Raw genomic sequence first — 27536 nt, 5'->3', positions numbered from 1 at the left:
TGTTCTCATTGTCAACTAGACCACACTACTGAGTACTGTTGTTAACTTAACATTTACAGGCAATATAAAATGTTACACATTTTACAGAGATAGTCCCCTATTCAGCAGAGACTGGGTGTGTGCGCCTATAGATTAATAGATTGTGTGATCAGTGTTCCTGATCCGAGATCAGAGTTTACGAGCATAGTGAATGTGATAGCAATAGCACCCAGGTCGTTTCTTTACATAGTTATATCATACAATCACTAGTGTGAAGGGACGCTGTGTTGACATAATGATTGGGCAAGCTGCTGTGGACATTCAAGCCAAAATGAGGAATATCACCTGGTGCCACAATGCTACCTCAGACTCTGAAGCAACAGGTGTAGACTGTTAACCACCTGGCAAGAGACACTCTCTCCCTCTCCCTCTCGGAAAGAACGTTAGTTAATATTTCCAACAGTGACTTAACTCAAGCAATATCATTATAAAGAGCATACTGTGTCATGAACTACCATAATAACAGTATTAAAAACATTGCTAATGCTAATACATTAGCAATGTTTGCAAATACACAATCTTCAAGTCGATTCAAAAGCTTGATCTTTTCCACCAGCAATGTTGAGGCTATAAAATGCACTGTTAGGAGTTTGATGTCAGAGTAACTCATCTAAAACACCTGCTTAAGAGCAGTTTAACAGCAAAACCTTATATTATATATAGTGTATCATTACAACTTCTAGGGGTCATGTGCATCAGATATTAATGTCAGGTTAAGTTCAACATCTGTTTTGTACTCTTTCTTCTCCTTTCTTGTGCTCCCGAAGGAAACTTGCCTCATCTTAGTCACTTTTGTACCCTACAATTATCTTGCTAAGAAGACTTGTTACACTTTCAACTTCTGTGTGTGTTGAAAAAGAAAGAGAGAGAGAAAAAGAGCTAAGAAAAGAAGCAGGTGATAACCCAGCTAAGTTGTTAAAGTTTAATGCAAACAGACCCCAGGAATCCTCAACAAAGGCCTACCACACACACACACACACACACACACACGCACACACACACACACACACACACACACACACACACACACACACACACAGTTTGTATTAGTCCTCTGTATCTGACCTTTTGTCTCACATCGTCTCAGATGGAGCCGGCCCTAGTTCATAAACAGGTTATTTATGGCCCCTGCTAACAGAGCTTCTTACCCTCCAGCCCTCCCTCTCTCTCTCTACCAGGACAGGGGTCCCAGGACGCCCAGTGACCTGGCCCCCAGGGCTTTAAACACCCACTCACAGGACAATATGGACCAAATCCTACCTTGAGATCTGTGCAAAGACTAAGAATGTTCTCACAAATCCCCCATTGATTTCTATGCATGATTTACGCACAGGGACTAAACCATTCTGTTCTGATAAGATGGGTAATAAATTGCCAGATTGTTATCTTGGTTTCTCCTCAAGTGGCCCTCAAGGGAACACAACCTTCTTTATCCTGGATTGTGGAGAAACAATACATCTTATCTTTAAACAGCCCCTTGTAAACCCTCTTAGTGACTTCCTGTGTATTTTTTGTGTGTGGCTAGTGACCTACGTCCTTGGGGCATCATGGGAAATGAAGTGTGTGGTCAAACAAATTGAGCCGCACATAAGAAAAACCTATGGGAAACCAGAAGACTAGAGGATCTTGCAATGAGAGCCATTAGGCCTAGTAACAGTTTACATTTGGGGACATGTTCACAGGCCCAGATTAAGCCGACTTTCAAATCCTTGACTAAAAAGAATGTTCAATGGAAACTCTCCATTGGTCCAGGAGTAGTACAGATGTAGGATCTTAATTTGGACCAGTTTGCTACAGCAGGAAAATAAATCTGCAGCAACAAGAAATGTGAATTATTTTAAAAAATGAAATTTTTGTAGGGGTGGATACATTTTTCGTAAGTTAAAATCTAGCCTGAAATTTCAAAGTGGAATTTACAAACTACAGAATACTTTTTAAACTTGAAATTAACTATGTTTTAAATGTCCTGTATTGCAGGAAAGTTCTCCTGCAACAGTGTGATCAAATTCATATCCTACATCTGTATGAGTAAAAACCAGCAGTGGATTGGGCTACTATTCTACCTGGTATGTTAGCATAAACATTGGGATGTAGCCTGTATCTCCATCTGAAAGGGAAGGAGTCGTGTGGGGTGTCATGCTATAGTAGCCATGGCCGACACTTACCAAAACGCCTCTCTGGGTCTTCTTGTCATACGACAGACAACCGTGGTCAGAGGAGAGGTGGAACAGGTACTCCTCCTTTTCTGCCACTCTTCCTCTTCCTCTTTCGCTTTCTCCTCCTCCGGTCAGTGCCTGATGAAGATCTTCCACATATTTCTCCCTTTTCACTCCCAACTCTGTGGCTTTCCCAGTCATCTCCTCCTCTGGTACTGTAAGAGTACAAAGCAGGGGTTAAAACAAGAAGACACAACTTTAGTCCCCAAGGTTTCTTCTGGCATTGATCCTCACTTTTCAATCAGAGATTCTACTTAGCTACCTACATGTAGCTGTGTGGACTGGCCAGTCAATTATATTGATGCCAGTAAATAGGACTGGAGTTGTATAAAATTGCTGCCGTGATTATACCGAAGTCTCACTGGAAGGACAATGCATACTTTAAATGCATGTATAAAGGAGGCTTAAAGATTAGGGGAAAATGTGCATTATGGGAAACATCACCACTGTTTGCCCCAGTGCCTTTGCTATTGTTTTTGTTTTGTTGATAAAAACAATGTAGAGGGGCATTCGGCAAAAAAAATCTAAAAATCAGTACACTGCTGTCCTATCGCACGTGCTACGATATGGGGGACGGTTCATTTTCAGTAAGTTCTTTGTTGTTGTAACACCCCAAACAGACGTGGCAGTCTCACCAATTAAGAATTCCAGCTTTAAGGAAAGCATGCAAGGAAGCCAAGGAGAAGATCATTAACTGCTCTCCAAGGGGCCAGGGTCCCAATTAACACAGGTTCAAACACACACACACTCACACATGCACGTGCATATCTGTCACAATGCCGTTACTGCCGGTCATCTCCCAGATGGACAGCCAGAGAAGAGAGTAGCTATGTTCCATGTGTACATGAAAGCAAACATAGCAGTGCTTTGTTGCCATTCCTAAATGACACAAAACAAATGGTGCACTAAGTAACTTCTTAGTTGAAAGACACAGTGTGGCATTCACTCGGACACCCCTCAACACACACACACACACACACACACGTATACGCACACACACGCACACACACAAAGACAGGCCTTGTAAGGCTTCATCAATGTAATACACCTGTAAGCTGCACCATGTGAGTGAATATGGATGATGAAACAAGCCCGCTGCTGTCCCTCTGGCTAACAGACCAGCAGTCACAGTGCTATGAGTCGAGGTACATAGTTGGGCCAGGTGCCTACTTAAGAGGCCTTATGAAGAGAACCCCAAACACACCTGGTGACAACACAGTCTGGAGGATGGTGAAGGAGTCGGGCCTCTACCGTGTGTGTGTGTGTGTGTGTGTGTGTGTGTGTGTGTGTGTGTGTGTGTGTGTGTGTGTGTGTGTGTGTGTGTGTGTGTGTGTGTGTGTGTGTACGCATCTACATACATGCTTGTGTAAGCCGCATCTAGCCCTTACCTTCTCCGATCCAGGACGAGCTGCCGTTACTGAGGGCGAGAGTGAAACCAGCACCCAGGTCTTCGGCCCAGTCCACCCGCAGGAAATAGGGGATGCTTGGGTCCAACACCACACTGATCTGACGGACCGTACCACTCATGCCTCCCAAATACCGTCCCACTTCTAGCTCCAGACCTGCAGAGATAGAGACCCAAGGGACAGACTTTAGACAAGGACAATCTTCATCATGTACATAAAACACTCTTGATGTGACAACTTTTTAAAAATAAAAAAAGCTTTTTCTGTTACGTATTTTGAGTATTAACAGTGGTTGCATCAATGCCGGGCATTGTTTCATTGCTCATGGTTTACTGTGAATACAAGCCCCCATGCAAATTCACTCAGGGATTGGGCAGTGTCAGTGTGTTGCAACAAAGGGCCTTTTAGGAGGTTGTATATGTGTGTGTGTGTGTGACGTTAAAACCACAGAGGATATCCATGGGGTCTGGCATTGGGGTGTTGGCTCTCTAACCACCAACAAAGTGCAGAATAAAAGAAAAGAGCACAACATCCTGGTTGTTTAACAGCTAACTCAATTAGAATGTTGTGTATCAAAACATATATGTTAGGCCTAGACTGAATCACTTGAATCCCTGCAGGTTTTGCCAGACAAAGATTTATCCTCAATCACAAAAATGATAATCTGAGGATTACAAACCAATCTCAGATTCCCCTACCTGCAACATTTCTTCAAATCTCCCAATACAGAAACCATTGATGAATTAGAAATGTATTGGAAAATGTGTTTTCCTCGACAAAGCCAGGGAAACTTTTACTTGATTACGAATGTCCATGCCAAAAAGCATGATTACAGCTTCCAGGTGAAGTGAGAGGTGAGTTGGACTATTGCCTGCCAAAGTATAGGGCTGAGTGAAAAGAACAGCTTCATTGGCAGTTGGCCATTTGGACACGTTTGAAGAAATGAAAAGGAGCCCATTCAGAGAGGGAGCCAAAAGTTATGTGTACACATTTTTTTCTCCCTAAAAAAGCCCAAGGAGCAGGTCAAGGTGATTCAAAATCATTGGTACAGCTGAGACCTTTCCTCTCTCACACACACACAGACACACACACAGCAGATTAAAGTTGACCCTTTGTGCTCTGAGGAGGGTTTGGTTAGGCAGGATGGAGGGGTAAAGGATGAGGAGAGAAGGGGGGTAGGGTCAACTTTAACCTCATAAAGAGAGCCCAGCTTCTCATTAGTTACTGTAACATCTGTCTGAAGGGACGATGATCCTGCAGTAATGACAGAAGGACACTCCAATTAAATAAACACTGTGCTGACTCTCAGGAATGGAGCATTGCCCATAGAGCTTCAAAGCCAATGCTGGAATTCTGGCCATGTCATCCTCATATCCCTTACACACAATCATCCCTGTATCCCTAAATCATGACACAAACTCCCTCCCTTTCACCTGCAGCCCCTCACTCCTCTATTCTCCTCTCACTAACTCTGTAATTCTTTGTTCACTCCTCCCCTCTTTCCCAATGTTATATTCTGTCCTTTCTGTTCTGAAGCACGTTTGACAGGGTCTCAATGGTTGAAGTCTCAATGGTGCAGTACCCTACTGTAGGGGTTATGAAAATGTACCGTAGCCACAAAGTAAACCCTGCCTATATCTTCAATTTCTCATCTTAAAATTGTATTTTAAACCTAACACTAACCTTAACCCCACTCCTAACCATATGCCTAACACAAACCTTAAATTAAGACCAAAAAGCTAATTGTTTAAAAATTATTCTAATAAATGCAACAGTAGGAAAATCGACAAAGTACTCCAAACTTTTGAATCCGTGTATAAAATGTATTGTCAAATTTCACGTTATTCTTAGAATGATATCATATATACATTTTCTTATTGTATCAGGTATATTTTTTAAATATATTTAGTGTAAAAAAAAAAGATGATATGTTCCTCATTTCCATAAATACACAGGGTACTGTATATTTACATATATGAACACATTAACAAAAAAGGGTTTGAACAGGGCTGCAACCAGCACACCTGAACAGCCTAGACTGCCTTAATTACTTACTCAACAAGTGTGAATAGCAGGATACCCTCAGAATAAAAATCAACACACTTGGATCACACTAGATTACACCTGTCTAAACATCAAATGAAATTGTATTGGTCAAATACACATATTTAGCAGATTTTTTTATTTATTAACGGGGAGCCCGTTATTGCGACTGTAGCTAAATATTTTTCATTGTTTGCAAATTTATACATAATAATCACTATTATCATTTTCGGGAGGAGCCTTCATTTCAGCGCATCTAATTTGTAAAAATTTCAACCAATTTCTAAGAATGATTATAAAAACGTTACCTTGACTATTAAGACAAAAAACAGGGGGTACATTTAAAAAAGGGTGGAAATACATGTTGTGAATGAAATATTTTGCCATGATGAAATCTTGGAAATAAAAACAATGAAATATTTTTTGGGGTTAAATCCAAACAAGCACTTGTTCTTTATAATAATCACTGTAACTTATAGACCACACTGTTTTTTGTTTTATTATTTGTATTTATTTTGGGTTTTTACACGTTTGCGCAGTCTGTTCATTGAAAGAGATGGCAATTTTATATGTAAAATACGACTGTAATATTTATTTTATGTATATACACTGCTCCAAAAAATATAGGGAACACTTAAACAACACAATGTAACTCCAAGTCAATCACAAAATCAAACTGTCCACCTAGGAAGCAACACTGATTGACAATAAATTTCCCATGCTGTTGTGCAAATGGAATAGACAACAGGTGGAAATTATAGGCAATTAGCAAGACACCCCCAATAAAGGAGTGGTTCTGCAGGTGGTGACCACAGACCACTTCTCAGTTCGTATGCTTCCTGGCTGATGTTTTGGTCACTTTTGAATGCTGGCGGTGCTTTCACTCTAGTGGTAGCATGAGACGGAGTCTACAACCCACACAAGTGGCTCAGGTAGTGCAGCTCATCCAGGATGGCACATCAATGCGAGCTGTGGCAAGAAGGTTTGCTGTGTCTGTCAACGTAGTGTCCAGAGCATGGAGGCGCTACCAGGAGACAGGTCAGTACATCAGGAGACGTGGAGGAGGCAACAAGAAGAGAACACCAAGATTGGCAAATTCACACACACACTACTGAGCCTCATTTTGACTTGTTTTAAGGACATTACATCAAAGTTGGATCAGCCTGAAGTGTGGTTTTCCACTTTAACTTTGAGTGTGACTCCAAATCCAGACCTCCATCGGTTGATAAATTTGATTTCTATTGATCATTTTTGTGTGATTTTGTTGTCGGCAAATTCAACTATGTAAAGAAAAAAGTATGTAATAAGAATATTTCATTCATTCAGATCTAGGATGTGTTATTTTAGTGTTCCCTTTATTTTTGGAGCAGTGTATATATACAGTGGGGCAAAAAAGTATTTAGTCAGCCACCAATTGTGCAAGTTCTCCAACTTAAAAAGATGCGAGAGGCCTGTATAATTTTCATCATGGGTACATTTCAACCATGACAGACAAAATGAGAAAAAAAATCACATTGTAGAATTTTTTATGAATTTATTTGCAAATTATGGTTTATCTCAATACTTTGTTATATGCCCTTTTTTGGCAATGACAGAGGTCAAAAGTCTTCACAAGGTTTTCACACACTGTTGTTGGTATTTTGGCCCATTCCTCCATGCAGATCTCCTCTAGAGCAGTGATGTTTTGGGGCTGTTGCTGGGCAACACAGACTTTCAACTCCCTCCAAAGATTTTCTATGGGGTTGAGATCTGGAGACTGGCTAGGCCACTCCAGGACCTTAAAATGCTTCTTACGAAGCCACTCCTTCATTGCCCGGGCGGTGTGTTTGGGATCATTGTCATGCTGAAAGACCCAGCCACGTTTCATCTTCAATGCCCTTGCTGATGGAAGGAGGTTTTCACTCAAAATCTTACGATACATGGCCCCATTTGAGTTTGAGTTTATTTTTATTTTTACAGGGACAGTGCTCATTAATCAACATTTCAGTAAAAGTGCCGGTTTTAGCCAGTCCCTGGGCAGGTTATTAAAAACAATTACAATATAGACAATAGCAACATAGAACAAGCAAGACATAGCAACATAGGACAAGCAAGACATAGCATACAGACAGAGCAACATAGGACAAACAAGACGTAGCATACAGACAGAGCAACATAAAACAAAAAGCAGCAAGACAAAATTCATAAAAGCAACAAAGTGTTTCCACACCTCACAAGCTACAGACAACAGACAACATTCATTCTTTCCTTTACACAGATCAGTCGTCCTGGTCCCTTTGCAGAAAAACAGCCCCAAAGCATGATGTTTCCACCCCCATGCTTCACAGTAGGTATGGTGTTCTTTGGATGCAACTCGGCATTCTTTGTCCTCCACACACGACGAGTTGAGTTTTTACCAAAAAGTTATATTGTGGTTTCATCTGACCATATGACATTCTCCCAATCTTCTTCTGGATCATCCAAATGCTCTCTAGCAAACTTCAGACGGGCCTGGACATGTACTGGCTTAAGCAGGGGGACACGTTTGGCACTGCAGGATTTGAGTCTCTGGCGACGTAGTGTGTTACTGATGGAAGGCTTTGTTACTTTGGTCATTGCTCTCTGCAGGTCATTCACCAGGTCCCCCCGTGTGGTTCTGGGATTTTAGCTCACCGTTCTTGTGATCATTTTGACCCCACGGGGTGAGATCTTGCGTGGAGCCCCAGATCGAGGGAGATTATCAGTGGTCTTGTATGTCTTCCATTTCCTAATAATTGCTCCCACAGTTGATTTCTTCAAACCAAGCTGCTTACCTATTGCAGATTCAGTCTTCCCAGCCTGGTGCAGGTCTACAATTTTGTTTCTGGTGTCCTTTGACAGCTCTTTGGTCTTGGCCATAGTGGAGTTTGGAGTGTGACTGTTTTAGGTCCGACTCATCAAAAGAAAATCTCAATTTGGATGAGGTCGGGGGATTGTGGAGGCCAGGTCATCTGATGCAGCACTCCATCACTCTCCTTTGTGGTAAAAAAAATAGCCCTTGCACAGCCTGGAGGTGTGTTGGGTCATTGTCCTGTTGAAAAACACATTATAGTCCCACTAAGCCCAAACCAGATGGGGTGGCGTATAGCTGCAGAATGCTGAGGTAGCCATGCTGGTTAAGTTTGCCTTGAATTCAAAATAAATCGCAGACAGTGTCACCAGCAAAGGACACCCACACCATAACACCGCCGCATTCATGCTTTAAGGTGGAAAATACACATGCAGAGATCATCCGTTCACCCACACCTCGTCTCACAAAGACATGACGGTTGGAACCAAAAATCTCCAATTTGGACTCCAGACCAAAGGACAAATTTCCACCGGTCTAATGTCCATTGCTCGTGTTTCTTGGCCCAAGCAAGTATCTTCTTCTTATTTGTGTCCTTTAGTAGTGGTTTATTTTTGGCAATTCGACCATGAAGGCCTGATTCACGCAGTCTCCTCTGAACAGTTGATGTTGACATGTGTCTGTTACTTGAACTCTGTGAAGCATTTATTTGGGCTGCAATTTCTGAGGCAGAGAAGTCTAACGAACTTATCCTCTGCAGAAGAGGCAACTCTGGGTATTCCTTTCCTGTGGCGGTCCTCATGGGAGAGTTTCATAATAGCACTTGATGGTTTTTGCAACTACACTTGAAGACACTTTCAAACTTCTTGAAATATTCCGTATTGATTGACAATCATGTCTTAAAGTTATGATGGACTGTCATTTCTTTTTGCTTATTTGAGCTGTTCTTGCCCTAATATGGACTTGGTCTTTTACCAAATAGTGCTATCTTCCGTATACCCCTTTACCTTGTCACAACACAACTGATTGGCTCAAACGCGGGAAGAAATTCCACAAATTAACTTTGAACAAGGCACACCTTTTAATTGAAATGCATTCCAGGTGACTACCTCATGAAGCTGGTTGAGAGAATACCAAGAATGTGCCAAGCTGTCATCAAGGCAAAGGGTGGCTACTTTGAAGAATCTCAAATATAAAATATATTTGTTTAACAATGTTTTTGGTTACTACATGATTCCATATGTGTTATTTTATCGTTTTGATGTCTTCACCATTATTCTACAATGTAAAATAGTACAAATAAAGAAAAACCCTTGAATGAGTAGGTGTTCTAAAACTTTTGACCGGTATTGCAGTCTATCACAGTGCCATCCGTTTGTCACTAAAGCCCCATACACTACCCACCACTGCGACCTGTATGCACTCGTTGGCTGGCCCTCGCTACATATTCGTTGCCAACCCCACTGGCTCCAGGTCATCTATAAGTCTTTGCTAGGTAAAGCCCTGCCTTATCTCAGCTCACTGGTCACCATAGCAACACCCACCCTTAGCACACGCTCCAGCAGGTATATCTCATTGGTCATCCCCAAAGCCAACACCTGCTTTGGCCGCCTTTCGTTCCAGTTATCTGCTGCCAATGACTGGAATGAATTGCAAAAATCACTGAAGCTGGAGATTTACATCTCCCTCACTAATTTTAAGCATCAGCTGTCAGAGCATCTTTCACTGTATGTGTACACAGCCCATCTGTAAATAGCACACCCAACTACCTCATCCCCATATTGTTATTTATTTTTTTGCTCTTTTGCACCCCAGTACCTCTACTTGCATATCATCATCTGCACATCTATCACTCCAGTGAAATGCTAAATTGTAATTATTTTGCCACTATGGCCTATTTATTGCCTTACCTCCCTAATCTTACTACATGTGCACACACTGTACATAGATTTTTATTTTGTGTTTTTGACTGTACGTTTGCTTATCCCATGTGTACCTCTGTGTTGTTGTTTTTGTCACACTGCTTTGCTTTATCTTGGCCAGGTTGCAGCTGTAAATGAGAACATGTTCTCAACTGGCCGACCTGGTTAAATAAAGGTGTTCTCAACTGGCCGACCTGGTTAAATAAAGGTGTTCTCAACTAGCCTACCTGGTTAAATAAAGGTGTTCTCAACTAGCCTACCTGGTTAAATAAAGGTGTTCTCAACTAGCCTACCTGGTTAAATAAAGGTGTTCTCAACTAGCCTACCTGGTTAAATAAAGGTGTTCTCAACCTGCCGACCTGGTTAAATAAAGGTGTTCTCAACTGGCCGACCTGGTTAAATAAAGGTGTTCTCAACTAGCCTACCTGGTTAAATAAAGGTGTTCTCAACTAGCCTACCTGGTTAAATAAAGGTGTTCTCAACCTGCCGACCTGGTTAAATAAAGGTGTTCTCAACTGGCCGACCTGGTTAAATAAAGGTGTTCTCAACTAGCCTACCTGGTTAAATAAAGGTGTTCTCAACTAGCCTACCTGGTTAAATAAAGGTGTTCTCAACTAGCCTACCTGGTTAAATAAAGGTGAAAATAAAAATAATAAAAAAACATTACAAACTGTTATATGCAAATCTCTTTTGATTACAAGGGAAATGATTTTGTCAAAATCAAAACAAATGTACCAGTAAGAAATAAAGATTACGGCCATGTGACACTATGATCTTGTGTAGAGCACATTGAGCTGCCTGAAAAATGTGAACTAGGCCTAGGTGATAAAAGGTCATTCTCTATAGAGGATGAGTTATGGAGGATATGAAGTCAAACAACCCCAGCCACTAATTCAAGGTGCTTCCAAGAGATAAGTGATTCTCTAATTACATATAGCCAAGTCACTGCAGCCAAGGCCTGGACAACCAGAAGTGTAATTAACTGACATTCCCAACATGCTCTGCACTTGCAAAACTGATGATTTGCCTATGGGCAGAAACATCAGAGAATCACTTTGGCGGCATGACAACAGCACTGTGAAATATTGGGACTTTGTTTTGCTACTAGGCCTAGTTCATGAAGTCGCTCGCCCCTCCCCCACCACTTTCATGATCAGCCCATGGGAGTTTGAACAGATTGGGCATGATTGAAAAATATGGTGTCTCAATATTTGTTGTTAAAAGTGACGCTTCAGGGCATATCAAGTGGCACTGAAACCAATGTTAATGGTCATTACATTGGCAGGTGAATTGTCTACATGGTATATAGTCCCACCTGTCCATGGCTTGCACAATGTTGTAGACATGCTCATTAACTACTTTGTAGCTTACTTTTTGCATATCTAAATAATGGAAAATAAACATATTTAATTGTGTAGTCCTAAATACGTAAACCACGAGGCATCACAGTTGAAAGGAGAATTTGTACCAATCCTGCAACACTTTATTTACATGACTAATTGTGTAACATACTAGTCATTGGAACACCACGTGTGTATTCATTAGTCGCACACTGTAGCAAAACTTTTGGACCATAGCGAAAGGTTTTGCAATGAAAACTCCTATTGGACAAATTCCAGTAAGTCCCTCCCTGTTTGGATCCTAGTGAATACGCCCCTGGGAACTTTGATTATTGTCTTGTCGACTCATGACCAGGACCTTAAATGATTTAATCAAGGACATGTATTTTTAATATCAATAATAACTAGGTGAAGAAGGCTAGTGTGCAGTGTGTTATTTAAAAGAGATTGAATTACAACAAACATTCCAAATCCGATTCAAATAAACACTTCTGGAGCTAACAAGTCTCAATTCCAAGAAATCATGACCAAATTCCCCTCTGCATTTTACTGTAGAACACAGTTGATTTATGTGTGGTTTCGATTCAAAATTCTTGCATTAATGGTACATTAGGAGTGTCTAAGAGGCAGGCGTTGGGGAGATCATAAAACATGGTTTAAATGCAATCATGTCAAGATGTCTTCGAGGTATAGTCGGAGGGAGGGGGCATATTGTGAAAACTTGTGACGTGAGAAAATGACCACAAACATGTCTAACGTCAGAGAAAAAGAGAGCACATCATTGCCAGTAACTGTTTGAATGTTTACACCCATAACAGTAACCTTAAATGTAGAAACTTTAGTAATGTTCAATTGTTAATCTTCTCCTTCCCTGCCTACATGATTGTAAACTGTCGGAAAACTGTCACTGTTCGCTGAGAGTTCTACTATAAATAATAACACGACTCTGTTGTATCGAACTTTTGATAACTAGATAGTATCGTTCACTATTTTTCCTCCATTCAAATGTAGCTCATTTGATATTGACCACACCTTCATCAGGAAGTAAGCAAGCAACTTCTCAATCAACTTTGCACGCATTCATTATGAATAAAAACATTTTCCGATATACATCGCATGTAACCTGCATGACGCAAGAGAAACAAATCTTACATGAAACTTGCCTCTTATGAATGAGTTCACCTCAGAGTAATAACTTGACTTCCGCGTTTCAGAAGTAGGTTAGGTATTGTCACTGTCTCTAGCGTTTAAATTGTTCACCACTGAAATAAATGATGCACTGACTGCATGTGTTTTCGACACTAAAGAAACCAACTGAAATAGATAGCTAATAGTTTGCGCTAGCTAGTGCAACATACTTTAAATTCTGCACTTCAGAGAATCAACGCATGTTTTGAAAGCAAAGATATTTGAAGTTTGATAACTTAGCCCATAAAAATGTCCAGTAAATGGTAAGCCAATCAGGGAAGGGCTTGTGTGAGTGCGTAATGACGCACTAGTAACTAGGTCATTTCAAAGGACGAAGAGGAAGTGTGATGTGGCTTTGAGAAATTTAGCTACAAAAATGGTAAGAGTGAGAGTTGTTCAACTTTTCAATATCAATTCGTGACAATGGTTGATATAGATTTTCGTATATAGTATCCAAATACCTCTATATGACATGAGTAGCTGGCAAATGTTTCTGCAGACAGTATGTGTAGCTAGCTTGCTTGTTAGCAAACATCTCGATCTGTGTTGTCTCAGTTTCTCCTATCATACTGACCTAGCCCTTTGTGATAGCCTATTTGTTAAATGTCGGTTGCATATCCACATGGTAGATGCCAATCAGTGTAACAGTTCGCAAACTCGACGAAATTGTGCCACGTCTGGTGCTTTAAAGACAACCGGGTTTGAGAACTCAAAAATAGGTCAAATGATGACGTCAGTGATCTTCGGGTTGGAAAGTGGGGACTCTAGAAAGAGGCCCGAGTTTTCGAAATGTAATTCCGAGTTGGATGACCGTTCAAAACGATTTTTCCCATTCGGAACTAGTTTTTTCCGAGTTCCCAGTTTTCTAACGAGGCATTAGCCTTTCCGTTCCGGGCCACCAATGTAGCATGCCTTTGTGTTTTATACCGCATTCACGTGCTAGTCAGAACTTGAACATTTCCGACTTTCTAACTGGTTCTATTTATACACGAGCAGCGTTCAACGAATCAGCAAGTCGAACACTTCTGTGTTTCCCAGTTCCGACTAGAATGGGAAGGCGGCATTATGCGCCGTTTACTTCGTGACCTATTTCATTACGCCTTACATCACCTTCACTGAGTCTTTGCGTTACGCCTTACATCATCTTCACTGAGTCTTTGCCTGGTGGCGGAGCCTTTGTAACGCAAAATATGGAGGATAGCCTGGAACATCAGCTAGCGAAATATGGGATGGGTATAATTTGTGCCACGTTTCAACGGGAATCTGTGTCAAAAACTTCGTAAAGTACAAGGTTGCCAACAAACAACACATACAAAGTAACATTGTCAATCCACCAGCGAACTAGCTGCCGAATAGGCATCCATTTATTCTTAGTTTGTCGATAGGCTACCAGAGTGAGTACAGGCATTTTTCGGGATAAACATTGTGAGTAAAACACGTAATTAAATAGCCCACTCCCTCCCCCGGTATCTTATTCTGCCGCTAAACAACTTTGTGTGCGTTTGTTGGCAACCTTGAACGTTTTTGGAACGGAATCCTGTTGGAATGTTCCACAAATTATACCCACCGCAAAATAGGACTTTTTCGAACAAGAGAGGGTTCATATTGTTTCGGGTGATAACATGTTTTGTAAAGTTCTTTTTTTCTCAATTTGTTTAATTTAATTTATAAACCGGGTGGTTTGATCCCTGGATGCTGAACATATGACAAAACAATACTTTTTACTGTTCTAATTACATTGGTAACTAGTTTATAATCACAATAAGGCGCCTCTGGGATTTGTGGTATATGGCCGTATACCACAGCCCTAAGCCGTGGTATATTGGCCACGTACCACATCCCCCTGGGCCTTAATGTTTAAATATAGCAAGTCAAGCTAGCTTGTACTGCAGCGCAGCTAGCTGGCTAAAAGGTAGGCTAGGTTGAAGATTCCATTGTAGCTAGCACCCCACCTTATAATTAGCATCAAAAATGTCATTACCATCGCATTAAACTTAAATGGGAAGCAACAGTCATATAATATAATTGTCTTAACAGCCAATGGGTATTATTTAACATTACTAACTATTAAAATGGTACTTATTTATAGGAATGGTTAATTGTTTGAGAAGGTCCTCAGCTAAAGCAGCCACTAGCTAATGTTACAGGCTTGGGCTAGGTTTAGAGCCTTTATACCAGATCAAACTTGATTTCAAATATTGTATGCCCAATTGTTGGGATGCTAAGAATTTGTTAGTCTGATGCATTTCTTTCATTTGTCTCACTCTCCTCTTGCAGTCTGCCATTTTTAACTTCCAGAGTCTTCTGACTGTGATTCTTCTGCTCATCTGTACATGTGCCTACATCCGAGCTCTAGCCCCCAGCCTGCTAGACAAGAACAAGTCAGGGTAGGTACCATTTGAGTTCAGTTTATACATTTAAGGGCAACTCGAGGTGTTGGCCCATGTTACAAGGTCTATGAGTATATCACAAGCAAACCGTGCAACTTAATTCCCGATCTGTGAGTGTACTGTTTGTGTCAAGTTTTCCACGTCAGAAGGTCCTTAATTGGTAGAAAATTCTGATTTTAAAAAGGCATTATTTACAGTGCCCAATAAATAATGAAATCCAATTGTTAGATGGTACCAGGGCCTAAAATGTACTTTTTGGACCACCAGCCACTGTGGCAGGTAGATCTTTTTTTAAATCTTAAAGCCACTCAGATTTTTTTTCCAGACAAAATATATTTTTGCCATGCATATATAAAAGAAGAAACTAAAAGCAGATGACCATGCTTTGTAATGTTTCTAAAACAACATTTCTTAGTAAAGATACGAGCCTACCAGACGAGCTAAATTACTTCTATGCTCGCTTCGAGGCAAGCAACACTGAAGCATACATGAGAGCATCAGACGTTCCGGATGACTTTGTAATCACTCTCTCCGTAACCGATGTAAAACCTTTAAACAGGCCAACATTCACATGCATTACCAGGACGTGTACTCTGAGCATGCGCTGACTAGGGAGTCTCTTTGCTGTCCGTGGAAGCAGAAGACTCAAACTAGCATTGAAAAACAACCAAGCTGGGCCTCCCGGGTGGCGCAGTGGTTAAGGGCGCTGTACTGCAGCGCCAGCTGTGCCACCAGAGACTCTGGGTTCGCGACCAGGCTCTGTCGCAACCGGCCGCGACCGGGAGGTCCATGGGGTGACGCGCAATTGGCCCAGCGTCGTCTGGGTTAGGGAGGCCGGTAGGGATAGGGCCGGTAGGGATATCCTTGACTCATCGCGCACCAGCGACTCCTGTGGCGGGCCGGGCGCAGAGCACGCCCTTATCCAAGGTTGCACGGTGTTTCCTCCGGCACATTGGTGCTTCCGGGTTGGATGCGCGCTGTGTTAAGAAGCAGTGGTTGGTTGGGTTGTGTATTGGAGGACGCATGACTTTCAACCTTCGTCTCTCTCTGTAGCGATGAGACCAGATAGTAGCTACTAAACATTTGGATACCATGAAATTGGGGAGAAAAAGGGGTAACATTTGGGGGGGGAAAGAGAAAAAAAGAAAAACAACCAAGCTTGTGAGCAAAACAATGTGAGCAAAGAAACACGAGCACAAAGTCTAACTTTGTAGACTTGCGCAAAATTAGACCATTTTTAAGCCCGTGTGCAGCACTTCGCTGCATTTTTCTGTTAGCGTCTAACAACTGGATTTAACAGCCTCCCAACTATCGATATACATTCTAATGTGGGACGCTTCTCCAATGTTATGCCCGAAGACAGAATGTTACTGCACTGGGCTACCAGATATAATGCAGTTATAAGGACAAAGCAGTGTACCATAAAGTTCAACTAGAAGAACAATACTTTTTCTATTAACCTGCCTCTAGATAGCGTTGTTTGTTAGCTATTGACAGTGACACATTAATACTTGTGTTAAACTATTTTTGCTTTATTTCTCAACAAATAAACAACTTGTCAGAGAATGTTAGACCAGCCTATTCTCCTCTCCATTGGGTCATTATTTTTCTTGGGAGAACACAGTCCATGATTCACTATAATGAGGCTGAGGTAACCTAGTTTCACACAGCTAGAGCTAGGAGGGACGCAGTAAGTATTTTGCGCAGGAATGATTTGTTCTTGAGTGTTTTTGGTTGTGATGTGCCACAGCAAATGTTTCATCATGGGTCCAATGCGTGTTGCGATTGATTGAATCTCTCAGACTAGCATCACTGCTACATCGACCAATATTCTTATCTCTATGAAAAGGATGTGTTGTTGGTGACAACCTAAAACAACACTTGTTTCCTGTACTACTCTTTCTGTGGCAAAATAAAACAATCACTGGAAAACATTCTGTTTGCCCCAAAAATTGTCTGGGTAGCTATTTGACTAGATGTTCAGCAGTCTTATGACTTGGGGGGGGGGGGGGGGGGGGGGGGGGGTAGGAGAGCTGTTTCGAAGCCTCTTGGACCTAGACTTGGTGCTCCGGTACAGCTTGCCGTGTGGTAGCGGAGAGAACAGTCTCTTACTAGGGTGGCTGGAGTCTTTGACAATTTTCATGGCCTTCCTCTGACACTGCCTGGTATAGAGGTCCTGGATGGCAGGAAGACTAGCCCCAGTGATGTACTGGAACGTTCGCACTACCCTCTGTAGGCCGAGCAGTTGCCATACCAGGCAGTGATGCAACCAGTCAGGATGCTCTCGATGATGCAGCTGTAGAACCTTTTGAGGATCTGAGGACCGATGCCAAATCTTTTCTCCTGAGGGGGAATTGGTTTTACAGGGCCTTCAGAAAGTATTCACACTCCTTGACTTTTTCCATATTTTGTTGTACAGCCTGAATTTAAAATGAATTAAATTGAGATGTTTTGTCACTGACATTCAATAAATGTGCAAAAACTTCTACAAACATGTTTTCACTTGGTCATTAAAGGGTATTGTGTGTAGATGATTAAAACATATATATTTTGATTTCAGGCTGCAACACAACAAAATGTGAAACTTTCTGAAGGCACTGTAGGTGTCTAGTCCTGCTGAGTAGAATTCATATCATGGAGCTTCTTCAGATAGGAGGCGCCATTGCCTCCTCTTCTACCACCACGATAAGAGCCCGTACATGGGCACGGATGTGAACTGGCTGGCCTGTTTGTGTCTCCTCTGTGGAGATAATGCTCAATGTCCAGTGTCTCTCCTGTGTTATCACACACAGTGGAGCTGTGAAAGAGGCCTTCCTGGTTGCCACCTCATGGCTCAGTAGCTCATCCTCAACCCCTGGCTATAGGCCCCCTACAGCAGCAGGGATGTGATAGTGGCCAAGTCCTATCTTCAGACTCAAGTATTTCTGTCTTTCCTTTTGATGTGGCTTAGGGGATAGGCACGAGGAGGGATTGTGTAGGGTTTGGCCACCATGTTTAATTATGAAGTTATACGTTTTTTATTGAGCTGTTGAATTAAATATGTTGTTCCCTTTCAGAATTTTGGGAATATTCTGGAAGTGTGCCAGAATAGGTAAGCTATGTACAGCCTTTTTTTCTTAATCGTTTAGCTGATTGCTAATATGTCGATTTGCTATATAAGAACACAGTCTTATAACTCTTTTTCTCTCTTGCTCTCTTTTTTTTTAGGTGAACGTAAGAGTCCCTGGGTGGCTTTTTGTTGTGTCTTGATGGCTTTCAGTATCCTGTTTGTACAGTAGCACACCAGACGAGGAGGGGGGAAGAGGAACAAGAAAGGAGAAGAAGCTTCAAATGGACTGTACGATCCACAACGCACAGCAGAACCTGGATAGAGAGAAAGGGGAAACTCATCTCCACCATAGTAATGGATAGAGCGAGGGGTCTGTGTATGAGGCTTGGGTTGTCAGTGGTTGTCCCCTCGCCCATAAGGAGTGTGTGAAATTCACCAGGGACTCTTGTCGGTGTGTGTAATATTTACTCCAGTCATGGGGGGGGGGGGGGGGGGGGGGGCAAATGTCTCCTCCACTATTCAGTCAAATGCTTCAATGACTCAGTTTCACCCTCTCTTTGTTCATGGGATCAAAACATTGTTTCCTCTCTTGTGCTAGAGGTTGGTCATAGAATTTCAAACATATCGTGAAAGACAGTGGTTTGTATTTTGCCTTGATTGGGCACTAAACTAACTACTGTGTTTTTGTAATTGAGAAGTGTAATTTTTTGAGGACATGTATGCTTTCTCCGTGAAAATTATATTACGATCGGGGAACACCTGTTTCATGGGGAATTTTATATTTGTTAATTGAACTGCAACGTGGAAAGTTTCTAATGCATTTACAACACAAGCTCATAGTCATTTATATTATTGAGAGGTTATTGTTGGAAGTCAATGTGATCAAAATAACATGACACCCAGCAGTCATAAGGCTGATTGTCTTAACTACATGTCAGTTTCACAGAGCAGTGTATTTTTCGTGTTGTAATGGGTCTATTTATTAAATAACCTTTTGAAAATGTTTGAGGCGCCCAGTTTGTTACATAGTCAAGTACTTTAAGATCCATGCATCTATGCTTATTTCATATTTGGTATCTGTCAATCCTAGATAACCCTGGGAATGCACTATGGTACAGTTGAAGTCTGAAGTTTACATACACCTTAGCAAAATACATTTAAACTTTTTTCACAATTCTTGACATTTAATCCTAGTAAAAATTCCCTGTCAAAATTCAGTTAGGATCACCACTTTATTTTAACAATGTGAAATGTCAGAATAATAGTAGAGAGAATTATTTATTTTAGCTTTAATTTCTTTCATCACATTCCCAGTGGGTCAGAAGTTTACATAAATTCAATTAATATTTGGTAGCATTGCCTTTAAATTGTTTAACTTGGGTCAAACTTTTTGGGTAGCCTTCCACAAGCGTCCCACAATAAGTTGGGTAAATTTTGGCCCATTCCTCCTAACAGAGCTGGTGTAACGGAGTCAGGTTTGAGGCCTCATTGCTCGCACACGCTTTTTCAGTTCTGCCCACAAATTTTCTATAGGAGTGAGGTCAGGTCTTTGTGATTTCCACTCCAATACCTTGACTTGTTGTCCTTAAGCCATTTTGTCACAACTTTGGAAGTATGTTTGGGGTCATTGTCCATTTGGAAGGCCCATTTGCGACCAAGCTTTAACTTTAACTGATGTCTTGATGTTGCTTCAATATACAGTAGTATTGAGTGAGCCACCAATTGTGCAAGTTCTCCCACTTAAAAAGATGAGAGAGGCCTGTAATTTTCATCATAGGTACACTTCAACTATGACAGACAAAATGATGGTAGGTGTGTTACTGATGGTAGGCTTTGTTACTTTGGTCCCAGCTCTCTGCAGGTCATTCACTAGGTCCCCCCGTGTGGTTCTGGGATTTTTGCTCACCGTTCTTGTGATCATTTTGACCCCACGGGGTGAGATCTTGCGTGGAGCCCAAGATCGAGGGAGATTATCAGTGGTCTTGTATGTCTTCCATTTCCTAATAATTGCTTCCACAGTTGATTTCTTCAAATCATGCTGCTTACCTATTGCAGATTCAGTCTTCCCAGCCTGGTGCAGGTCTACAATTTTGTTTCTGGTGTCCTTTGACAGCTCTTTGGTCTTGGCCATAGTGGAGTTTGGAGTGTGACTGTTTTAGGTTGTGGACAGGTGTCTTTTATACTGATAACAAGTTCAAACAGGTGCCATTAATACAGGTAATGAGTGGAGGACAGAGGAGCCTCTTAAAGAAGAAGTTACAGGTCTGTGAGAGCCAGAAATCTTGCTTGTTTGTATGTGACCAAATACTTATTTTCCACCATAATTTGCAAATCAATTAATAAAAAATCCTACTGTGATTTTCTGGATTTTTTTCCTTCTCATTTTGTCTTTCATAGTTGAAGTGTACCGATGATGATTATTATTATAATTACAGGCCTCTCATCTTTTTAAGTGGGAGAACTTGCACAATTGGTGTCTGACTAAATACTCTTTTGCTCCACTGTATCCACATAATTTTCCTTTCTCATGATGCCATGTATTTTGTGAATTGCACCAGTCCCTCCTGTAGCAAAACACCCCCACAACATGTTGCCACCCCGTGCTTCATGGTTGAGATGGTGTTCTTCGGCTTGCAAGCCTCCCCCTTTTTCCTCCAAACCACGTTCATGGTCATTATGGCCAAACAGTTCTATTTTTGTTTCATTAGACCAGAGGACATTTCTCCAAAAAGTACAATCTTTGTCCCCATGTGCAGTTGCAAACTGTAGTCTGGCTTTTTTTATGGCGGTTTTGGAGCAGTGGCTTCTTCCTTGCTGAGCAGCCTTTCAGGTTATGTCGATATAGTACTCGTTTTACTGTAGATATAGACATTTTTGTACCGGTTTCCTCCAGCATCTTCACAAGGTTCTTTGCTGTTGTTCTGGGATCGATTTGCACTAAAGTACGTTCATCTCTAGGAGACAGAATGCGTCTCCTTCCTGAGTGGTATGGCGGCTGCGTGGTCCCATGGTGTTTATACTTGCGTACTATTGTTTGTACAGATGAACGTGGTACCTTCAGGCGCTTGGAAATTGCTCCCAAGGATGAACCAGACTTGTGGAGGTCTACAATTTTTTTTCTGAGGTCTTGGCTGATATCTTTTGATTTTTCCCATGATGTCGAGCAAAGAGGCACTGAGTTTGAAGGTAGGCCTTGAAGTACATCAACAGGTACACCTCCAATTGACACAAATGATGTCAATTAGCCTATCAGAAGCTTCTAAGCCATGGCACCATTTTCTGGGATTTTCCAAGCTGTTTAAAGGCACAGTCAACTTAATGTATGTAAACGTCTGACCCACTGGAATTGTGAATTATAAGTGAAATAATTTGTCTGTAAACAATTGTTGGAAAAATTGTGTCATGCACAAAGTAGATGTCCTAACCGACTTGCCAAAACTATAGTTTGTTAACAAGACATTTGTGGAGTGGTCGAAAAACAAGTTTTAATGACTCCTTCCGAAGTGTATGTCAACTTCCACTGTATGTCTATTGTAATGTTTACAGTAGGGTCATATAAGGATAATGTGCTTACCCTATCTGAGCTCCTCTGGATTCTCTCCTGACTGAGGGAGACAGTGAGGGGATTCTGATGCCCTTGTGTTGTCGGCTATGACCTCACACTCATCACTCTTCTATTGCTAAGGTTGTAGCACTCTGGTGAGGATGACAAACGATACAAGACGCCACTTCTCATTTCTGCACCCTTAATGCAGTAGTGCTCTGTTCTTTTTTAGTCTTCTACTTTAAAAGTGCAGAGGAAACTTTTTCTCAATTCGTTTTGAACCTTTGGGCCTTGCTGAAGCTTGTCTGTGAGACCAACTACTTGTGAAAAGCTTAAACACTACATTTCACTAGGTATCAATGCTGAACACACACAGGTTTTCCTACGCTATTTCCCCATTGTCAGTTGTTAGAAAAGTGTCAACTGTGGTAACTTAACAGGCAGAAGTGTCGACATACAAGAACCATGGTAGCCTAACTGGCAGCGTCCATCAATAGAATGCCCCGGTCCCCATATTGGTGCATATCTGTTTTGGCATATTCTGATTAAGATGACCCATCAAGCAGAGCCTGCCGGTAATGCAGTGATAATCAGGCCATGACGCAGATACAGGAGCCACTGAGGAGTAGTGGCCTCAGTCATCACTGCTGCTATCTTAAAGAGGCCTGATATGGGACCTGAGAGACAGTGTTGGGCTTGTGGACCAAGCTGTCTTGGTTGAAGATGAAAGGGTAAACTCGGGTCTGTTTTTCTCTGTGTGATGGTAGTAGCAATGTCATTATGGAGGGAGAGGGATAGTGCAGATTATTAAAACAAAATGAAGGAGTCCTCAGTGTTTATTCAGTCTAGTATAGCAGGACTGAGATGTGACTGATGTGAATTATTGACATTAAGCTTGGCTAATACTTAAACAGTTTGGCACATGTCAACCCTTGTGAAAGTGGAGATGTGCTTTCTTTTAATTGCTCTGTTCATTTTAATCTGCCTAAATCCTCTTACTCAATTAATAACCATTGACAAAAAAAGACTACCTGGCGAAAAACTCTGGAGTAGGTTGCCCAAAACAACAGTTCACCCATTCATGTCGATAATAAAATAGTCTTTCCTGATTCTTGGTAATATATTTGAGTTGGCTGCTCTGAATTTACCCACGGTGATGCCAAAGGGTAAGAACCAGAAAAAAATCAGACTGTGGCCATTTCCTGTTAAACCTTTCAGTTGGATTTCCAAATTATTGGTTTTATATCATTACCCCCCCCCCCCCCCCCCCCCCCCCACACACACACCACAGGAGGTTGGTGGCACCTTAATTGGGGAGGACGGGCTCATGGTAATGACTGGAGCGGAATAAATGGAATTATATCAAACACATGGTTTCCAGGTGTTTGATGACATTCCATTTGCTGCTTTACGGCTATTATTATAAGTCGTTATCCCCTCGGCAGCCTCCTGTGACACACACACTTCGTGTGAAAACCACACATTATCACAACAGACTTGTCCTGACATGGCACCAACAGTGGGTCTCAATTCACTCTGGGAAACGCCAACACAAAACATTCCACTCTCTGCTATTCCCCAGGTCTCAATCCCCACTGTGACAATACACAGAGTTAGCTTGACAGGAGCAACTAACCCTTTAATGAAATGGTCAAACCTTTCTTGATAATTGTGTCTTTGGCACTCAGGGATCATGAAAGTGATATATATATATTTTTATTTTATTTAGTTATTGTGCAATTAGACAGGCTGACCCAAAACAGGCTAATTGTTATACAGCCAGCCCCAAACTAAATGGAGTATTAATCAAGCTAAACTAGTGGGATGAATAGCTTAGCTGTGTATAATGATTTCACCTCTACTGTGGCACACAGACAAATGATGACAGAGTCATCTCAGGAACAAAGCCCTGTCTTTCATCTCTGGGCAAAGGCTGCTTCTCCCAATTCCCTGGGTGGTGTTTTAAAGGACAATCACTTTGTATTTATTGCTGTGTTAAATAGTTACTGTATAGCCAATAGCATCATCATTATCACAATGTATATCCCCAATTGGTTTTGACTGGTCTTGGTTTACCATGTTGGCTTCATGGTTGGCAGTTGTTGGTCCAGCACCTAACTCACTCTACTACAGTTTAGTTTTTAAGAATACGGTTTCAAATAAAGTTTTTATTTTGATTGTAATTTGGTATTTTGGGATAAACCCATGTAACCTCTACATTTATGAGGTATAAAACTGAAGCCCAGATGTAAGTGACTCCATGAAGTGGCACGAAATTAAGATTTCTGATCCAAAACACCTAATTTAATACGCTGGTCAATTTAATGCGCAATTAATTCATATGAATAGATATGGTTCATGTCAGGCCTGTTCTAATACATGTATTCCCTCTCCTTAGAAAGTTGAAATTGATGGATGGTTGGTGGGGAAGCCTGAGGACCTAAGACAACAGTACAACAGTAAGCTTAGCTCATTTGGTTGAGTTTCTGTCCTCTAGATTTCCTCTCTACATTAATGACTGGAAAAAGCCTGTCATATTGAGCATTGAGGACATGTCTATTGAGAAACAGCACAGCAGATGTATTACTGGTTCTGGGGTGGAATGGGTTCATCATGTATTCCTCTCACTGCTTTCAGAGCATGTTGCGATGATCAAATATTCAACTGAGGCCCTGCATGGTAGGACCAGACAGACCATGTGCTCCTTTGATCATTAGCATGGACTCGTTTGACATCTTCAAAGGCAATCAAGCTAATAAACTGTCCACGACCGGATCACAGGAGTCACACAGGAGACCTAACAGACCTTTCAACATGTTAGCTAGGGAGGAGAGAGAGAGATGGCTTATTGATGAGAGAGGTAGGGAGGATGTTACAGTAGGATGTTAGAAAGGCAATATGCATGGCTGGAGTTAGTTAGAATGGGATTATATTGGATATTAATACATTTTTGTTTTACAGAGTTAGTTTCTCACTTCTTACCTTCTGTCTGACCCCATGTTTATCCATGGCCTTTTCTGTTTGTTTAATTGTTTCTCTTTAGTTTATTGAAGCTTTAGAGGCCAAATCTGTTATTGCTGTGGTGTCACACAGAGCAACCACAGGCAGCTAAGCAAGCCCCACTGTAAAGAACACAACATTCTCATTCCTGAAGTCTTCAGTCATTTTCCCTCCAATGAGAAAGGATTACAAAGTGAAAAATGATACCCTCATAATGTAAATGGTTGACGCCATAAAAATCACCTGTCCTCGGTTGCAACACTCCACTCCCCAACATCAGCACAATAACTGTTCATCTGGAGCTTCATGAAATGGTTTTCCATGGCCGAGCAGCCACATGGAAACCTAAGATCACCATCCGCAATGCCAAGCGTCAGTTGGAGTGGTGTAAATTATGCCGCCATTGGACTCTGGAGCAGTGGAAGCGCATTCTCTAGAGTGATGAATCACTCTTCATCATCTGGAAATTCGATGGACAAATCTGAGTTTTGCGGATGCCAGGTGAACGCTACCTGCCCGAATGCATACCGCCAAATGTAAAGTTTGGTGGAGGAGGAATAATGGTTCGGGCTTGCCCCCTTAGTTCCAGTGAAGGGAAATCTTAACGCTACAGCATACAATGACATTATAGACAATTCTGTGCTTCCAAATTTGTTGAAACATTTTGGGAAAGGCCATTTCCTGTTTCAGCATGACAATGCCCTCGTGCACAAAGCAAGGTCCATACAGAAATGGTTTGTCGAGATCGGTGTGTAAGAACTTGACTGGCCTGGTCTTAACCTCATCGAACACCTTTGGGATTAATTGGAACGCCGATTGCAAGCCAGGACTAATTGCCCAACATCAGTGCCTGACCTCACTAATCCTCTTGTGCCTGAATGCAAGTAAGTCCCCGCAGCAATGTTCCAAAATCTAGTGAAAAGCCTTCTCAGAAGATTGAAGGCTGTTCTAGCAGCAAAGTGGGGACCAACTCCATATTAATAACATGATTTTGGAATGAGATGTTTGACGAGCAGGTGTCCACATACTTTTGGTCATGTATTGTATAAAGTGGCTAAAACACTATGTAACATTATTAGAGTGACCCATGTTCAATGACTATGTACATAGGGCAAAAGTCTCTAAGGTAGAGTACCAGGTGGTCAAGACTCTCACTGTAGGCTGTCTCTTCGTTTTTGGTAATCAGGCCTTGTTGTGTCTTCAGCAAATTTGATCAAATCAAAGTTTATTTGTCACTTGCGCCGAATACAACAGGTGAAATGCTTACTTACAGGCTCTAACCAATAGTGCGGAGAAAAAAAAGTGTGTGTGTGTAGGTAAGTAAAGAAATAAAACAACAGTAAAAAGACAATAAGAGTAGCAAGGCTAAGAGTGAAAATAAGAGTAGCAAGGCTATATACAGACACCGGTTAGTCCGGCTTATTGAGGTAGTATGTACATGTAGGTATCGTTAAAGTGACTATGCATATAAGATAAACAGAGAGTAGCAGCAGCGTAAAAGAGGGGTTGGGGGGTGGCACACAATGCAAATAGTCCGGGCAACCATTTGGTTACCTGTTCAGGAGTCTTATGGCTTGGATGTAAAAACTGTTGAGAAGCCTTTTTGTCCTAGACTTGGCACTCCGGTACCGCTTGCCATGTGGTAGTAGAGAGAACAGTCTATGACTGGGTTGGCTGGGGTCTTTGACAATTTTCAGGACCTTCCTCTGACACCGCCTGGTGTAGAGGTCCTGGATGGCAGGCAGCTTAGCCCCAGTGATGTACTGGGCCATACACACTACCCTCTGAAGTGCCTTGTGGTCGGCGGCCGAGCAATTGCCATACCAGGCAGTGATGCAACCGGTCAGGATGCCCTCGGTGTTGCAGCTATAGAAACTTTTGAGGATCTCAGGACCCATCATTGAGTTGGAGACGTGCGTAGCCACACAGTCATGGATGAACAGGGTGTACAGGAGAGGCCTGTGGGGGTCTGGGGTAAGGTTAGTATTAAGGGTTAGGGAAAATATGATTTTGAATGGGAGTAAATTTTTTGGTCCACACAAGGATAGCAAAATGTGTTTGTGCGTGCATGTGACTTTTAGGTTACCTTCACCCCAACAGATGCAATCTGTTACAGAAAACTAACGAGATAAAGAGAAAAGCCAAGTCCTGCTGGGCAACTCCCCACGGCCTCAGAAACTGGGGCACTGTGTTTCCTTTGAAGATGGCTTTCCCTCCGAGGGCGGTTCGTTACGCTCTCGACAGCCCTGGGCGGAAGTGGTATGTAACAGGCTATTCCCACATGGGCCTGGGAGCCCTCTCCCTGTGCCAAGATAGCTGAGTCAGCCATAGCTAGGATGTGCTGTTAACCGTGGTCCTGGAAAGGTTACGTAAAACCTAAGCTCTCTCACTTCAAAGAACACCTGACCTGGTGGATTCAGGGTCGTCAAAGCTCCCCAATCTGGGTCACAGGCCCGGGTCACTAGATTATAACCAGGTTTGAAGGTGGACAATATAATGATTAACACTGTCTTATAGTTCTCCATCTGGTTGAATCTCTGTGTTCATTTTAGATACAGCATATTCCTGTTCAGTAGATAATTGTCAAACTGGC

General features: G+C 41.8%; 2 protein-coding genes across 4 annotated transcripts in view; one reads left to right on the top strand and one right to left on the bottom strand.

The window, feature by feature from the left end:
* LOC109875844 (DNA repair protein XRCC4) overlaps window positions 1–13191 on the bottom strand; it is a 69493-nt gene extending 56302 nt beyond the window's left edge. For 2 of the 3 annotated variants that reach the window (XM_020468270.2, XM_031817687.1), the window contains exons 1-3: window positions 12936–13191; window positions 3644–3817; window positions 2205–2410 (exon numbers count right to left, since the gene is read on the bottom strand). In XM_020468270.2, the coding sequence (XP_020323859.1) occupies window positions 2205–2410; window positions 3644–3782 (345 nt within the window). In that variant the 5' untranslated portion in view covers window positions 3783–3817; window positions 12936–13191. Of the gene's footprint in view, window positions 1–2204; window positions 2411–3643; window positions 3818–12924 lie in introns of all 3 variants that reach the window. The other variant, XM_031817686.1, reaches the window with a different exon arrangement.
* Window positions 13192–13214: 23 nt separating this feature from the next.
* On the top strand, window positions 13215–19402 carry LOC109875863 (protein kish-A-like). Its single transcript, XM_020468297.2, has 4 exons — window positions 13215–13339; window positions 15238–15347; window positions 18407–18441; window positions 18558–19402. Exons 1-4 carry the CDS (start codon window positions 13337–13339, stop codon window positions 18626–18628), a joined length of 219 nt encoding a protein of 72 aa, XP_020323886.1. The 5' UTR covers window positions 13215–13336; the 3' UTR covers window positions 18629–19402.
* Window positions 19403–27536: the final 8134 nt, after the last annotated feature.

This window comes from Oncorhynchus kisutch, linkage group LG3, assembly GCF_002021735.2.
Source record: "Oncorhynchus kisutch isolate 150728-3 linkage group LG3, Okis_V2, whole genome shotgun sequence".
NCBI classification, from domain to species: domain Eukaryota; kingdom Metazoa; phylum Chordata; class Actinopteri; order Salmoniformes; family Salmonidae; genus Oncorhynchus; species Oncorhynchus kisutch.
The sequence above is the reverse complement of the archived record's forward strand: the minus strand, read 5'-3'. Positions and strand labels throughout refer to the sequence as shown.

Bases quoted from the DNA above. Each gene is read 5' to 3' on its own strand.
- LOC109875863 (XM_020468297.2), top strand. The intron at 15,348-18,406 runs GTAGGTACCATT...GTTCCCTTTCAG, and splicing joins CTAGACAAGAACAAGTCAGG to AATTTTGGGAATATTCTGGA. The intron at 18,442-18,557 runs GTAAGCTATGTA...CTTTTTTTTTAG, and splicing joins CTGGAAGTGTGCCAGAATAG to GTGAACGTAAGAGTCCCTGG.